General features: G+C 34.0%; 1 protein-coding gene across 3 annotated transcripts in view; it reads left to right on the forward strand.

Moving 5' to 3' along the window:
• NEDD4 (NEDD4 E3 ubiquitin protein ligase) overlaps positions 1-17301 on the forward strand; it is a 50548-nt gene that overhangs the window by 28117 nt on the left and 5130 nt on the right. For all 3 annotated transcript variants that reach the window (XM_042875790.1, XM_042875791.1, XM_042875792.1), the window contains 20 exons: positions 931-992; positions 1720-1822; positions 2288-2457; positions 3021-3138; positions 3266-3433; positions 5182-5247; positions 5892-6011; positions 6455-6661; positions 7894-7971; positions 8220-8274; positions 8361-8419; positions 9226-9291; positions 11361-11590; positions 12216-12337; positions 12430-12500; positions 14693-14788; positions 15874-15947; positions 16086-16146; positions 16711-16770; positions 16859-16966. In XM_042875790.1, coding sequence (XP_042731724.1) covers positions 931-992; positions 1720-1822; positions 2288-2457; positions 3021-3138; positions 3266-3433; positions 5182-5247; positions 5892-6011; positions 6455-6661; positions 7894-7971; positions 8220-8274; positions 8361-8419; positions 9226-9291; positions 11361-11590; positions 12216-12337; positions 12430-12500; positions 14693-14788; positions 15874-15947; positions 16086-16146; positions 16711-16770; positions 16859-16966 — 2094 coding nt within the window. The remainder of the gene's footprint in view (positions 1-930; positions 993-1719; positions 1823-2287; positions 2458-3020; positions 3139-3265; positions 3434-5181; positions 5248-5891; positions 6012-6454; positions 6662-7893; positions 7972-8219; positions 8275-8360; positions 8420-9225; positions 9292-11360; positions 11591-12215; positions 12338-12429; positions 12501-14692; positions 14789-15873; positions 15948-16085; positions 16147-16710; positions 16771-16858; positions 16967-17301) is intronic.

Below are 17301 nucleotides of genomic sequence, written 5' to 3' on the forward strand. Positions count from 1 at the left end.
CCTCTTCCCAATCAAATATTGACTTCTTTTTAGACATTTTTTTGAAAATACAGTAGGGAATTGCATCATCTGACATTTTTTTTCTTAATTAAAAATTCTACAAATAAATGCAATTTTTTTCTCTTGTACAGTACTTTTGGAAATGGTTAAAATATATTAACAAGAGCCTAGAGTTAGATCCCAGAATTCACAGACAGCTGAGAAAGCAAAATCCATTTTGACTTGAAAAAAGGGATTTCCAAATGTTCCTAAACACGCAGTACTGTAAGAAATTGACTGTTTTTGTAGGAATTGCAAACAGCAGGATTTGTTAACCAGAAAGAAATATATGTTTTTTTTCTGTAATGGTCCTTCATGTATATTTCTATAGCTGTACCCAGGATGTATATTTATAAATATAAAATCACATCTGTCTATTTCTGTGCTGCTTTGTGTTAAGCAACTTCACTTTCATGAATCAGAAGAGATGTTCTCAAGAGTGGATTCCTCTGTTATTTTTCTTTAAAGATTTTCATTTTTGCCAAATCCCAAAGCTTTTCACATCAGTTCTGCATAAGAATATTTGAAAAATACCAAAGCAGGGAAAAAAAATGTTATGGCAGATCTTTTGATTGCATAAAGTGAGGAACGACCGATTTCAGGCTGAACGGTTTCTTTTCTTTGTGCCTGTGCTTTAGAAACTGTAATGTGTGTATATATATTTTACATACTGAAAAGATTCATTGTTCTTTATTTTTTCCCTTGAACTGGGGAATTAACTTTATTCCTACAATAAAAGTTGGCTCTGATTGCCAGAGCTTTAACTGAACACGCAATTCAAAGGTAAGAAGTTACACAGGCTTTAAAAAACTGATTTAAAATTTCTGATAGTTTTCCTAAACGACAAATTTCAATGATACAAACTTCTTGAAAAAACTTCTCTTATTCCAGACAGAACATCCAAGTATGGAGAGACCATATACCTTTAGGGATTTTGTTCTTCATCCAAGAAGGTTAGTAAATACCACATATAAATTCTAACTTTCATATCCAAACAATACAATTATGTAAATTCTGGTGTGTACATAAATATTGGCTACATTTTCATGTTTTCATCACAGAAACTTGAATTTCAGTGGAGCAAATTGTCTGTGGTTCTGCTAAAGTCAGCATTTGTCCAAATTCTTTCTCAAATTGAAATTATTTCCTCCCTTCCTTTAAAAGATGTCTGCTGTTTGCCTCTCATAAACTTTCATATGACTTTAATTACATAACAAAGCTTAAACTGAAAAGCTGCTCACATGTTAAAAGTCCTGTTAAGAAAACAAGCAATTATAAAATACGGGACACTTTGGTATTGATTTTAATGTTACACATTTTGTATTTGCTTTTAAATTTAGATTTTTAACCCAGATCAGCAAGAGCAAGAGATAAAATTCATGAAGTGCTTGTCAGTGTTTTTTCCCTTGGGTTACATAGATCTTTCTCAGCCACGTTGTTAGCAGAAAAGATAATTTGAAGAATTTTTCATTGCTTGATTTTAAATTTTTAGCACTTTGGAGTGTGTTCCCAAGTCTTAAAGCCATTTAGATACCATTATAGAACTTGGTTAATTGAAACTGTAAAAAGTCAAGTTTATATGGAGAAGATTCAAAATAATCCTCCAGCTGGACTTATTTAGCTTTGAATTTTGTAACAGCTTCACAAGTGCACAGTAAGAACACTTTTTCTCCTCTACAGCCATAAATCAAGAGTTAAAGGTCACCTTAGATTAAAGATGACTTACTTACCTAAAAGCAATGGATCTGAAGAAGAAACCACAGAACAGGCCGAGGAATTGGAGGTGGGAAAATATGTATTTTTTTGCTGAGAAACCTAGCAAACATTGGTCTTCAGCTATTGAGGGAAGTAACCAAATATTTTTAGAAACAGGCAGTTAGATCTGATTGCTTATGTCTTGCTGTACAGCTGTGAGTCAGTGTAAAATAGTTTTTCTATCTGAAGGAGTGTATTGTTGTTCTTTTCCATAAAAGGGAAAAGGTACATTAGACTTCACTTTTGTTCTTTTACTGCATTGCCATATTTCCATATATCTTTTTGTTATTACATCTCAAGAAGTTTGAGAGTGAAGTGATTCATACAGAAGTCTGTCCTCTCATTTCTTAAGAAATACAATAAAACCGAGAGCCAATCTTAGTGGTTTAAGATATAGTAGAGCCGTATCTTAAAAATGGGGTGATTTAATAATTTGGGATACTTTTTCACTTTGATAATGCAAATTAAAAGTAGTTAATATTGTGTCTCTTAGCCTGGGTGGATTTTACTGGACCAACCGGATGCTTCTAGCCAGCCACAACAGCAGCAGCAGGAATCTCCTCCACTGCCTTCAGGTTGGGAAGAAAGACAAGACATCCTTGGCAGGACCTATTATGTCAATCATGAATTCAGAAGAACACAGTGGAAAAGACCAACTGCTCAGTATGTCTTTTGGCCGGAAGATTTGAGCCTTACATTAGTTTTCAGTTTTCTCTAGTTGCACTGAAGGCAGGAAGAACTGGAAAATCCACACCTTGAGAGTTAGATCTGAGACCTTTCCACATCTGAACATTCAAGCCCATATGTTTTAGTCATTGACTAGTGGTCCATTTAACTACAAAACATCCTTTCTACTCTCTGGAAGCTTATGTTCAAGTTGGAACTGCTTGTAGTTGTAAGAGATGATACAGAAAAGCTGCAGAGATTATTTTTCAGCTCTAAGACTGGTTCTTCCTTCCCAGCAGTGACTATGTTTATCTTGGTGTTTTGTTATTTCTTTTTCTATTTTAGACTACAAATTTTGTCCCTTAGCATATGAATTTGAAAAATAATACTTGAAATGCTATCTGATTATTTTATTTTACTGATGCTTCCCATTCAAAACTATTCACATTAATTGTATAGCTCACAACTGCTTCACTTTCTCCATCCAAAACAGCTGTAAAGTGTACTTTTTGCTGTTGGAAAGTAGAACATTAATATGGATGATCTTTTTTTTTCAACAGGGACAATGTAGCTGTAGCAGATATTGGTAACATGCAGTTGGAGGCCCAGCATGCGTTCACTCATCGGCGGCAGATATCAGAAGATACAGAAAATCTAGACAGCAGAGATTCTCCTGAGGTAAAACCATATGTAAATATTTCCGGAACACACGTAGGCTTTCACCTCTAGTCAAGAAGCTTACTTTAAGTATTTAGAACTTAAAACTAGGTATTTTAAAATATTTTTTCTTTCTTTCTTTTTAAAGAGCTGGGAAATTATAACTGAAGATGAGGCAACATTGTATAGCAATGAGAACCCTCAAATACCTCTGCCACAGAACAGTTGTGATATACAGACTCATCTTGCAGAAGAGCTGAATACCAGACTTAACACCTCTGGAAGTTCAGCTACTGGCCAGTCAGCAGCCTACACTGTAAGTTACATTTTCTCATTGTTAAAATTGTGTTAATAAACTCTTTGTATCAACTTTTATTTTTTATTTCATCTCAAATGTTGAGAATTTAAGAGTAATTTTACTATGCAAGCAAACATTTTATTATTTCCTGCTTTACTTATCTAGAACAGGAATTTCTGCCTGAGTCTGAGGCTTGTGTTAACTATTTTTTAGAATCTAAATCTACCTTTTATTCCAGAGTCATGCTGATCTGAATACTGCTGAAAAGTGCAGTTTAAGAAAGGTGTCTGTAATCATCCTAAATGTTTATTTCTAGGGAAATAGTTCCATACTGGTAAATTCTTCTGTTAGGACAAGCTTAAAGATAACTCATTTTTCATTGCAAATATTGGGATAAGGTTCTATGATTTTGGCTGAGTAAACTTGATGACTACATAGCAATAAAAAAAGAGACTTCACTCATACAGTTCTGAAATCTTGCACCAGTTATGAAATTTGTCTAGCTTCCTGCAAGTCTGTTCAGCTGACTAGCCCAGCAGAAAACTGTCTGCTTTTTCTCCTCAATGCTGTTTTTTGCTGTTTTAGCAAGTGAAAAGAGCACCCTAAGTTGTCTGAAAAATGCTACACTAGCAAGGGAAAAACAGCAGGAGTACACAGCAATGAGTGAGTCTTTTTGGTGGCAGCAAGCAATTAAATGAGCTTAGCTGTCTTGTGAAAGGTGACCTTCACAAATAGCCTTGTAAACTGATATGTACAAATATATGACTTGAGAAATCCGCTATCCATTGAGGAAGGCCTGCAAAGGTGACCCAGACCATATGATGCATAAGATGTCAGTGTTTAAATGAAATTATCAACTTTTGTGGTGCTGAAGTTGCCATTCCAAATGTGACTTAAAGGTAAATTGCTTGTGTTTTTATAAGATTTTACAAAGTCATCTTAAGTGTTTCTGGGAATAGTGAAGTGTGGGAGCCACAAGACTTACGTATTCAGCATCCTATGGGTACCAAGAAAACCATTATTTCTGTTTGCTTGGTGGGTAAAGGAGAAAACAGATGTTCATGTTGTTTGTAACAGCCAGCTAGAACAACAGTCTTGTATCCCTTCACCACCACCAATCAAAAAAACCCAAACAAACAATAAAACAAAACAAAATCAATTGCTTTCTCTGAAATATTCTAAGAGGGTGCATGGGTATATAGAGAACAAGTAATCTTGAAACCTCTGGAGGAGGATGAAATACAGTTGCTTAATTGTAGGGGATGAGATATAAGAAGTAGCTCTAGGCAGAAATATGGGTGCTTATACAAACTATAGTAATTGAACCACCTCTTTTGGAAAGCTATTATCTCAATTTTTCATGTCTTCTTTAAACTCTCTGAAAACTTGTGTTGACTCTGATGCCTCATAGGCTGTAGTCCACTGACAAAATAGTGATGAGTTCTGTATTGTAAATTCAAAATTGTAATGTAACTGGTTGCAAGTAATTGATGTTTAAAATGCCAAAATACCTATTGTTAGGGTTTTCAAAGCTTTTTCAAGTCTCTTATTAATTTTCTTTGAAGTTACAGTAGATGCTGTGAACAATGTTACTAACAGTGTTGAAACATCAGTTTACAAATTTTTTTAAAAGGTCATTTCAAAACATGACATTTTCAAGATGAAAACTGTAACAGTTTAAAATGTGATAATCATAGTTTACAGTTTGCTGTTGTCCTTAAAGCTGCAATAATAGCTGATATGCCATTCTTCTCTGCTACTTCAAGAACCATTCCAGCAGAAGAGGTAGTCTGCAAACATACAGAGTTGAAGAGCAGCCTGCACATCCAGTGGTACGTCACCATCCAAAAACATTAGTTCAAGACTTGTACTGATCAGAGGCTTGTGTAGCACAGAAGTTGGAGGATGTAGAGCATTTTATTTTATAACTACGTATAATGGACTCCAGGCAGCTCTCCTGATAATGTTGCAGTTATGAGAGTCTAGCAAGACTGAAGTTCAGTTGTAAAGGACTTCCATCTTCCGACTTTGTGTTTTCAGGTTAACGTTACTTAATGCATGGATAGAGCTTACAGAGGGAAATGATTCTCCCATGAGATACTATTCCTGAAATCATTTGCTTTTATAATAAAGGCTATACCACTGTCCCTGTGTTACATTTTCATGGTGATGCTGCAAAATTGTGAGTTCCTATCCAGAAGTATTAGGCTGGATCAGCCAAGTCTAAAGCAGATATATAAACTAGTCTTTTTAATCCTTTTGGATGAGAAGCTTGAATTAGAAGTAAATAAATAAAATAATTCTGTCACTTGATACTTCAGTAAGGATTTAAACACTACTTTTCTAATTTTCCAGTCCATGGAAAATCATAGATCTTGTTAATTACTATTTTTTTAATTTGGCAGGGGAAAGCCTTTTCATAGTCAGTTTCGTAGTTGTCTTAACTGTTTTTTCTTCTGTTATCATTAATATTTAGTTACTGCCTACTTCATCTGGATTACCGCCAGGCTGGGAAGAAAGACAAGATGAAAAAGGGAGGTCATATTACATAGATCACAATTCCAGAACTACTACTTGGATAAAACCAGTTGTACAGGTACCTTCTGTATTCTAAGTATTGTTTTCATTCATATAACCCTTTAAACACCTCACATAATAGGAGTTAAGTTTAGAGATCTCTTTGAAATAAAACATGTGAGAGGCATAACCTGATAACAAATACAAAAATCTGAGGGAGTGCAACTGGAGTTAGTAACAGCAGTATTTATGGTAAGTCAGTCTGTGATTAATGTATCAGGAAAGCCTTTTGGAATGTGATAGCTGCTGGGGAAGCCTGAAAAACATCTTTCAACTTTGGTAGCCTAATCTGTGATTGTTAGTCATGTTGTTGATAAACAAACCTGTCTACTGTTTGGCATTTGCTTTATGAAACTGCTTTCATGAATCAAGAAATATTAGTACCTTAATATTAAGATAAAATACATTGTTCTACAGACATTCCTTATGAGTGTTATTTTTGTTCTGTTTTTTTGTCTGTAGATTGCTATGGAAGCAGGTCAGTTGCCAACTGCACAAAATACTTCTATAGCAAGACAGCCACAAGCAACATCAGGTGATTCATCACAACAGTGTTCTAATCAGCAGCCTGAAGTGGAGCAAGGATTTCTCCCTAAAGGCTGGGAAGTTCGGCATGCACCCAATGGGAGACCGTTCTTTATTGACCACAACACCAAAACTACAACATGGGTAATGATAGCTGCTTTCATGGACTGAAGTTCTAGTTTATCTGAAGTCAAGGCTTTCATGCTTTCAGCAAACTTGCATAGATTTCTTCAGCCTCAACATTTCATTACTAGCATGTTTATTTCCTAAAAACAAAACAAACAAACAAGGAAAAACCTAACGACTCTCTCACCTCACTCAAGAAGGAAAATACAGCTACAAATGTGAATGTGATTTATTGTCAGTAGGGAAAGTATTGCTATGCATTTATTCAAGCAAGACAGCTGCGTCACGTCTGTTATGGAACATACATGATTTAAAAAAAAAAACAAAAAACTGAGTAATTTAAAATATCTTTGCTGAGAAGAATCTCATGAATTTTACAAACTGTATTATCACTTGAAAGTTTAACTTAGAAGGAAAATACCGTGTATGGGAACCAGTTTTGCAAGTGTAGAGCATCTCCTAAATAATGTTGCTGTTAAAACAGTAGAACTGTAATAGCTTATATGCGCTGTTAGCAGAGGTCAGTTTTGTAATCTTCCAGCAAGAAATCCATTACCTTGAGTCTTTCACATCCTACAGTGCACAATGCAAATTGCTATGAATTCCTGGAGCAGGCCAGGTGTAGCCACAGTATGGATGAGAGTGTAAAGCTGATTCTGCTGAGTGGTACTGCTTATCACCAGCCTCTCCTAATAGATGGACTTAACTGTTTGAAGGGTAGGTCAGTATTACTGCTAGGTGAAAGGGAAATGTAGAGAATATATGAAATGATTCCATATGAATTTTAATTTCTTTGAAATCATGGAAAGGAATCATTTAACACAAATATATTTTCTCCATTTCTCCCTGCAAAAAAACAAAACAAAACACCAAAAAACCCAAATCCAAAACAAGAAACCCTAAACTTAAAAAAAACCAAAACAAATAAAACCGGGTGTTCCAGAAACTATGTGGAAAGATTTACTCAATTATACCAATACTGATTTAAGTGAAGGATTGGTGTGTGTGTATGCACGTAGAAAAGTGAGAGCATTTCAATAAATTAGATTAAAACATGATGATTGTAAAGGACTGAAAGACTGATGATCCTCAAGGAACTGCCTAGCTGTAGAATATGCAACAATTATCTGGTTGGTACTAGGCATGCTTTTTACGTGCTCAGTAACAAAGAGGAAAAGAAAATTAAAGCAAAGCAAAACGAAACAAACCCTCAAAACAGTTTTAACATGCTGATTGTTTTGTTCTCAAAGGAAGATCCGAGACTGAAAATTCCTGCTCATCTGAGGAGAAAGACTTCCCTAGATCCAGTAGATCTAGGGCCATTACCAGTAAGTATATAATATTACTTGTTTTTCAGGTATAACAATTTAACTGCCGCTATCTAAATTTGTACATGAAAAAACTGCAGCCTGCTGCTTTAGAAAACACAGTTTTTCAAATAACAGCAACAACAAACTAAATTTTGAATTCCAGAGTTAAGAGTAGGTGGGAGGAGCAGGCAGCAGTCCCTACAACTGCTGATGACCTTGTGTTCTATGCAAAGTGTGATTATAAATTAAGTATCTCCTTCTTACAGCCAGGGTGGGAAGAGAGAACACACACAGACGGAAGAATATTCTTCATAAACCACAGTATGTACAATGTAATATTCTCACACCACTCATCATTTCATTACTGTTGTCTAAGTTAAGGGAAATAATTATGAAATACCTTGCAGATACCAAGAAAACACAATGGGAGGATCCTCGACTGCAGAACGTGGCGATAACTGGACCAGTAAGCTTTTTCTTATAGCTTTATATGTCATTCAGGAGTGTGATTGACAGAATCCAAACAAGCTCTCATCATTTACCAGGTCTACAAGATGAAATTTTGAAGATATTTGAAGAAGGCATACTTATTTCTTTAAATGCTTATTAGATTTTCTCTGGAAGTGGTCTTTAAATACCAGAAATAAAAATCAGTTCAAAAATAAAATTTCTATAAACGGAATGAAATTCATTTCTAAGTGAAAAATAATGATCTGGCCTTGATACTTTATCTGAAGTGCAAAATTACCAGGACTAATTGGAAAGATGGTACACATTATAATTATAGAGTGGGTTTTAGTGTTCAACTGATATCTGTGTTTATTAATAGCCCACATATGTAAACAACCTAATCTGTCCATGGAAAATAGAGGTGTTTGTAGCCAGGTTTCTCATGATAGAGCATGGAAAGACTAAACACTGTGTAAGTCATCAAAGACATTTTCATCACTTTGATCTTGACCAGTTAGTGATTTTAGTCAGTTACATCAGTTAATAGTAAAGTGTGGGATAAATTCTGTGTGGGGTAAATTCTGATCAGTACAAATGTTTTGAACAAAGCAGTAATTTTCAGAATTTTTGTGCTATCCATATACTCATAAATTGAAAATATTATTGATACTTAGTAAAAAAAAAAAAAAAAGTTCTTGTTTTCTCAGAACTTGAACGTGTATGTTTCACAAATATAGACTAGTTTCTTACATTACTTGTTAGAATACCTAGAACACGTTTTCAGTTGTTGGTTTTGGGTTTTGTTTGTTTGTTTTTCCAAAGGCTGTGCCTTACTCCAGGGACTACAAGCGGAAGTATGAGTTCTTCAGAAAGAAACTGAAGAAACAGGTCAGTAATCAGCAGCAACACAGCACAAGGTTAAGAAATGCATGCCCCTAAACAAAGAAAGCATGGGTTAAAGGGAAGAGAATTTGTATTTCCTGACCTGCTTAGAGAATGTAGGACTGTCTGATCATACATACATTTGTGCAGCAGCAGCTTGATTAACTTGATTACAATTGCCATTGGATCTAACAGTAGGGTTTGTGACTTTAAGCCATGAAACTGAAAGCAGTCTAATTAGAAAGCAGAAATTTTAAAAGGTTAAATACTCAACACTGAGGTAGGCTGTAAACAGAAAGATTGAAAATCACTGTCATAGCATGGAATAGTTTTTGGAAATCAGAATGTGGAAAGAGGAGTTCTCAAAAAAGATTTTAAACTGTTCAGGTAGAAATCTGATCAGGCTAGATGACTGTAACAAATTGTTATAGCCTTAAAATGTTAAGCTTATAAATCTGATTTGCAAACTGCAGTTTGAGCTGGCAGTGACTGCTGTATTTATAACACTTAGCATCTGGTTATTCATATAAGAAAACATCTGTGGGCAGCTGCCACCAAATTTCGTGTCCTTGGGGATGTTTTGTGTAGTGGTTGAGTTTTAGTTGACACCTTTATTTCACCTTCACCTTGCAAATTTATCTCTAGCCTTTCTAAAACCTGTGCACTTTGAGCTGATGTGTACATCTTACATAATTACATACACATCTTATTTTCATAGTCAACAAGCTTAGCATTTGTTCTAATGTCATTATCTCTACCTGAGAAGTGATACACTGCTCATGTATCCAGTATAACCAGAGCAATTTTAAAAAATGCAGATTTTAAAGCATACTTTAGCATTGCCTTTTAAATGTTGACAGCTATGCAAATGATAATTAGGGTAATGGATTGATTTAAATTGAGATTGAATTGTTGTAGACCTTTTTTAATCATCTAAATTTGGTTTTAGATTCTATAATTGCTTGAACATTTTTTCTGTAAAAGTGATTCGCAACTAAGAATACTGTGTTTTATTTTAAAATGCTTCTTAGCTGTCTGAAATGATGAAATAGACCTGTATATTTCAGATGCTATGTAAATTTGATATCTGTACTGTACATTATTTTACAGTTTGGGAAATGATAGATAATGCACTCACCCCAATTATTTTTTGTTTTGAGCTTGAATCAAGCTGTTGTTGGATGGAGATATATATACATATGCCTATATATATAGGCATTACATTTAAAGACAGATACCTTTATTTGTCCTTCAGTTAAGCATTTCTGCATTCAAAAATTCATTAGTTCAATGTAGTATACTTAGAACTTTAAAATCTGAGCTATACTGTTTCACTGCACCATCATAAAATAGTCATTGTGCAAAATGGGTTGAAATTTCCTGTTCCTATATTCACTGAATTTCTCAGTTTTGCCTGTAACAGTTGCTTAAGTGAACTGGCCAAAAAAAAGTGAAATCAAGAAAATACTTCGTTCTCATATAGTGATTTTAGTACGTAAGCAATGTTTTATCTCTGAAAACAGCAGCAAGTATCATCTCCTTGAATATTTTTTTAATTTAAATACTTTCATATATAATAGTAGGTACCTTGTGATTTGTTTTCAAATTTTAAGTCAGTTGATTTTTATTTAAATATTTTAGGAATGCTTGTTTGTCAGCTATACCACCCATTAGAATTAAAGTACTGAATTATATATTGAAAGTGAAATAAATCAGGGGAAAATATAATAAAATAATTTTATTTATAAACTCAGAGGTGTTGTGGTGGTGTTTTTTTGTTTCTTTTTTCCAGTCAAGCTTAGAATATGATGAATTAAAAGTTTCCATATCTTAGTGCATGCAGAACTGAGCATATGTTGTTATTAATAAGAATTTATCTTAACGTGATTTTCTTGGGATTCTTCATCAGTAGAACTTTATCTGAAGCTTTCCATGCTGATTGAATTTTGTGTAAATAGAACCTCTTGTCAGTCATTTGTTTCCACGTTATTTAAGACGAGGATTTGTTTTTGTCTGCTTACAGACACTGATATTTGTTCCATTAATCTGTTTTCCTCTTCATTGTCATTTTTTAGAGTGATATTCCAAACAGATTTGAAATGAAAATTCATCGCACAACAATCCTTGAAGATTCTTACAGAAGAATTATAGCTGTGAAGAGAGCAGACTTCCTTAAAGCAAGACTTTGGATTGAGTTTGATGGTGAAAAAGGTTTAGACTATGGAGGAGTGGCCAGGGAATGGTTCTTCCTTCTCTCTAAGGAGATGTTTAATCCTTACTATGGATTGTTCGAATATTCAGCTACGTAAGTAATATAGTTCCAGAGGATTTTTGAGTGCTAGGGAAGGCAGATCCATTGTATCTCTCCTGCATACTTTAAAAATGGAATTCGTTTAATTTATTTTTTCTTTTTTTCCTCCTTCCTTCTTTCTCCTCCCTTCTAAACAACTTTGGAGGGTTTAATTGATAATAACTGAAATATCCTGTGTATACTAGTTTTGCAGAAGAGTACTGAGGAAAGAAAATCTGCATTTTTGTTGTTTTCAGCAGTAGGCCTTTTCATCTTTGCTTGCACAAACGTACATCTGTGGCTATCTACTACCTTCAGAACAAAGAGGCAGTATTTAAGAGATAATGCTGACAAAGTAATTCAAACTACTTTAATAGGAGTTAAGCACTTCTATGTGGTGTATCTGTAGCTTACAATGATAATTTGTGGTGTTATTTCTGCTAAGCTAATAGAATCTTCTGGTGAGTATTTTTAATTCTGGATTAGTAATTTACTAATCCAAATATAACTTTTCTTTAACTTCATGGAAAGTAATACCTGATTTAATCAGTGATGTCTTTTAGATCTATGAATGCTGAACTGTTCCAATTTTTAAAAAATTGTGTTTTTGTTTCTTTCCTTCTGCTCCCCTCCACTTTAGAGATAATTATACTCTGCAGATCAACCCAAACTCTGGACTGTGCAATGAAGATCATCTCTCTTATTTCAAGTTTATAGGTCGAGTAGCTGGAATGGCTGTTTACCATGGCAAACTTTTGGATGGTTGGTATTTACTTCATACAGTACTTGGATTGATATTGTGCATATTTTGAATGTTGTTACCTACTGTTCAATATGTTTGTTTTCCTTTCAAGCATTTTTCATCCGTCCTTTCTACAAGATGATGCTCCAAAAGCCAATAACACTTCATGATATGGAGTCTGTGGTATGTAATTTACTTTATCTGTATATTAGGATTTCATGTTAAATTTTTCATATTTGTAATTAATGACGTTGTGAAGATTAAAAATACATAATTCAGGGAATTTTTAGGATACGTGTTCTGTGAGATGAAGTTGTACAGGAATTGAAACTTTCAATGACAGACAGACTCCAGCCTCAATTAGTTGACAAAAAACTTGACTAAATTCAATGTTTCTGAAAATATTTCAGGCAGAAAGTTACTTAGAAATAAATATAAGCATTAACAGCTTAGAAATCTCCATGTCAACCTGTTTCTTATGTTTGTGTGTATTTTGATTGTTAAAAAGTAACATATTACCCGTATTTCCAGAGACTGAAAACTGTAGTTAATAATAAAGCATAGTATTTTTAGAGAAAAAAACAATCTTTTGTAAATTTAGTTAGTTTCCCTGATAATGGGGGTATTACCCAGAGTGGTTTTGGGCAGAATGATTTTTGTTCAGTCTCTAATTCATTACTGTTTCTACTGTCTCATGAGAACTCTGAATATAGTTACTATGTGCTTCTGAGTAATAGAATAGTTTTTGTCTCGTCCTTTTTTTTAAAAATACTGTGCATCTTAATTTTCACGTCCTAAGTTTCTGAAGTCTTGTCTGATGATAAAGGGAAAATAAAATCAGAGATGAGAGACTGAGTCTAAACATGACTTCTGAACATGCTGTGATGTCCTATTGCAGTGTTGATACATGTGATTCATGTCCTGAGAATGCTGACTCTTCAGTTTCAGAAGTCTTTGTAGTTCTGTACAGTTGTGGAGCCTGTGTACCCAGTACAGACTGTTTGAGACTGTGGAATTCACTGAGCTGTAACAGAGCCATTTTTAGCTGGAAATGTGACAACTTTATTGTGTATTCACTATTCTGAAATTGCAGGTTGTAACCTTCTGAGATCTATATGTCATGCTACTAATGAGCAAAGGACTTTGCCCACTTTCAAGAATTTTCTTTTCATTTTGGTTTATGCTGACAATACTTCATGCTTATGATTGTTGGATACTTATGTATAGAAAAGCTTAATGATTGTGTTGTGAAGAGAGATTTACTTTCTGTCTGTGCCCATTACAAGAGGCCGCTGCTCATAAACATACCATTCCATATCTAACCTGCATGGTAGCTTTTTGTAAAGGAAAAAAGGATTTATTTACTCCATTCTTTGTACCTGATGCTTACAGTAACTGTGCTTTTAAGGAACGCAATTTAATAATAAACTATTTATTTAGTAACAAACAAATTCATTTCTCGCTGACACCATTCCCCTTGCACTTAAATTAGAGCACCCTTTTTGTGAGTTACTAGCTTATGCATCCTGTTTGAAGGGTTGTTTTATGTGGTCATTTTGCTTTAACAAGCTTTACTGTAGCAGGGATGTGTCCATCAAAGCTTTAGAACTGAAGATGGGAGTTCAGAGATATGATGCCTTGAGGGAAACAGATATCCAGGTACCAGCTAGGCATTACATTAGTTTGTGAATCTGATGTTGGCAAACCATTCATTCCAATGTGATGTTTTCATACCAGATTAATTAGACTGGCGCAGTTCTTTTAAAACTAAATGTGCCACCTAGCACTGAAAGGTTAGCTATCGTTGTCCTGGACAGCTGTGATGTTTTAAAGAGGAGCTTCTCCTGTAGAAAGAGAACAGATGTCACCTATCTGGAAAAAGAGTGTTATGTTCCAGTATTTTCATGTCCCTGTGAGAATGCTGATGACAGTAAATGAAAAAAAAAAACAGGAGAAAATCTGATCTATAGTTCATGCTTGGAGAATATATCGCAAATGGAAATAAAAACTTAAATATAGTTAGTTACTTTTAATTAAGTGTGTGTATATATGTATTTAAAACCACATTCTCCCATGTTATTTTTTTTTTTTTTTTAAGCTCTACACTTTTCTGCTAAGGCTTAATTGCTATGTGCTTTCCAACGTATCTGCTTTTCAAGGTCTTTGAAACATAAATCTTCTGCCTTCAATATAGAGTGAAGCATTTGTTGTTGGCTTTGATGGGCAAGTACAATGAAATCACTACTGCACTCAGTCTGCAAAAGACTAGGAGTTGTTTTACTTAGTTGTATTTGTTTAAGAAACATTGTTTTTTGCAGTGTCTACTTAAGTAAGTATCTCATATTCATTCATTGAACTTGCAATTCTCTTTTTAGGATAGTGAATATTACAATTCTCTGAGATGGATTCTTGAAAATGATCCAGCGGAACTGGACCTCAGATTTATAGTTGATGAAGAACTTTTTGGACAGGTTAGTATGCATATGTAAATTAGAGTAGACAAAACATAAAACATTTGACCTTTGAGAATAGTTGCTTAATATTATCTGTATGGTATTAAGAAAACAAACAAAAAAAATCCATCGTTCAGTCATGTTGGTTTGTTTATTCAACTTAATTCCTTTAGCTGGCACATGCTCATGCTGTCCTTTGTTAGTCAGGATGTGATGTGATAAAGGACTTGGAAATGGGCACAGCCACAGAAACAATATCTTATACTTTTTTCTTAGCACTCACATTGAAATGTGGCTGTTGCTGTAAATGCAGCTAAGACTAAAATATTGATGGTCCCATTACTTGATTGAGGGGAAACTGATTTTTGTCTGATTTGCTGGGAAAGATGCCCTCGTAGGGAAATGGTTGGAATTGTAGATTTCTCTCAGAGGTAATAATAGGGTTTTCTGTTTTGTTTTTCTTGAAGCTGTTCAATACAACTATGGAATAAACCACTTTGGTTTAGTATAGAAAGTTGTCCAAGATAGGTCACACAGAAATACCAAAGGTTTTTTAAATTACAGGTGCCAGGAAGATCTAAATAGGCTAAATAGCCTTTGATGTCTTGTGTAACTAAATTGATTCCACTTAAGAGTCTGAAATACTACATCTGTAATAAATAGAAAATTTGACATTTGTCTGCTGAGGTTCTGATGGTATAAATCAGTTACTGATATAAAAAAATTATTAATATATGAGTAGATTCACATATTTACAGGAGATCACTGCTGAAATTGTTCTGTAAGTGTTTTTCGTGGATATTTGCAAATGAAACTTGTTCACTGAACATGCAGTTACTGAAGCCAATACTACTGAAAACCTGTATGCAAATTTAAGGCACTTATTGTAGCCAAATAATAAAAAATTGAGATTGACATACTGTCATCTGGCATCTCTAAATAATGCATTACAAAAAATATTTATTCTATGACCTCTGGAACTTGTACTATTTATCATAATTTTCAAATTCTACATTCTTCAAGATTTAGCTGAATTACCTAATATTAACACGTGAATTGTTGTACATATCTTACATAAAATCTATTCTGTGCACCTCATTTAGACTCACCAACATGAACTAAAAAGTGGTGGATCAGAAATTGTTGTCACCAACAAGAACAAGAGAGACTACATTCAGTAAGTAGTGGTCACTGTGCAGGGTATCTGTGGGTAGCCTCTCTAAGAATCAAGCCTATGTGTTGGCTGTATTAACAAAAGAAAGTTGTTCCTGTGTACAAATTGTTTTTAATTTAAATATTCACTTTTTTTCCACAGTCTTGTAATTCAGTGGAGATTTGTGAGCAGAGTACAGAAACAAATGGCAGCGTTTAAAGAGGTATAATTTTAAAAACAAAAGATTTGCACAGTTTGTTGCATCCAATCTTAAGACAGGTTTTTTTAGAATGTGACATCCGAAAGACCTGTGGTAGTATTGTTACAAGGATAAAAAAGGCAGTGGCACTTTCCAATGGCAGCTTTGAATTTTCTGTCTTAAGTTGTTTTGGTAAATTTTTACTGAGGTGGTGAATTCGTACTGGAAAACTTGCATATTTCTCAATCCTTGCTGACAGCTTTAACTGTAATGCAAATTATTTAATGAATTCTGCATGATGAAAATGCAATCAGACTAAAATAATTAAATGAAACTAGCTAGTTTATCCTTATTTGTGTAAGTGATATTTACATATCTGATGATCAGAGTTGATGAATCAGTACAGCTGGTAAAGAAATGTGAAATAAAGGTCCTGTAACCAGACGGTGAATGACTGAATTTCAAACACCTGTATGTGATATGTTACTTAAGTTCTGTTTTCTATAACGCATAAATATCATTCTATGCAAACAAAAATGCATAAATAATATTAACTTGATTTTTAAAACCTTCTGTTATTTTTTTTAGGGCTTTTTTGAACTAATACCTCAGGATCTGATTAAAATTTTTGATGAAAATGAGCTGGAGGTAAGCATACTGTAGAAAAGAAAACAAATTATAATGAAACTTAATGTTACAGACTTAAACTTTGCTTGTTTTTTTTTCATTTATGTAGTTACTGATGTGTGGACTGGGAGATGTGGATGTAGCTGATTGGAAACTGCATACAAAATACAAAAATGGCTACAGTGTAAATCATCAAGTAATACAGTGGTTTTGGAAGGTATTGCAAGATTTTTTAATTTTTTTTTTTGGCTTAAACCTGTTCAAAAGATGCACCCTTTCAGCTGTGTTAGGTCAGCATGTAGTTGATTCATCAGTAGTTGGGTAAATATTTGTATACTGAAAATTCTGAGACAGTAAGAAAACTGAATGATATGCATGGTAGGAATGTAACAGACTGCTGAGAACTTGCCTTTAAAAAAAAACAAAATGGGTTAAATATTATTGTGTAGCTTTCTGTGGCATAGTTACACTGAAGAGGTTAAAATCTTCCATTTAATAAAATAGTGGAATTTGGCTACTAGTTGATAACATCAGGAAACTTCAAAGACAGTA

The sequence above is a fragment of the Lagopus leucura genome, unplaced genomic scaffold (genome assembly GCF_019238085.1).
Source record: "Lagopus leucura isolate 7727_CA_CO unplaced genomic scaffold, USGS_WTPT01 Super-Scaffold_100015, whole genome shotgun sequence".
Taxonomy (NCBI): Eukaryota; Metazoa; Chordata; class Aves; order Galliformes; family Phasianidae; genus Lagopus; species Lagopus leucura.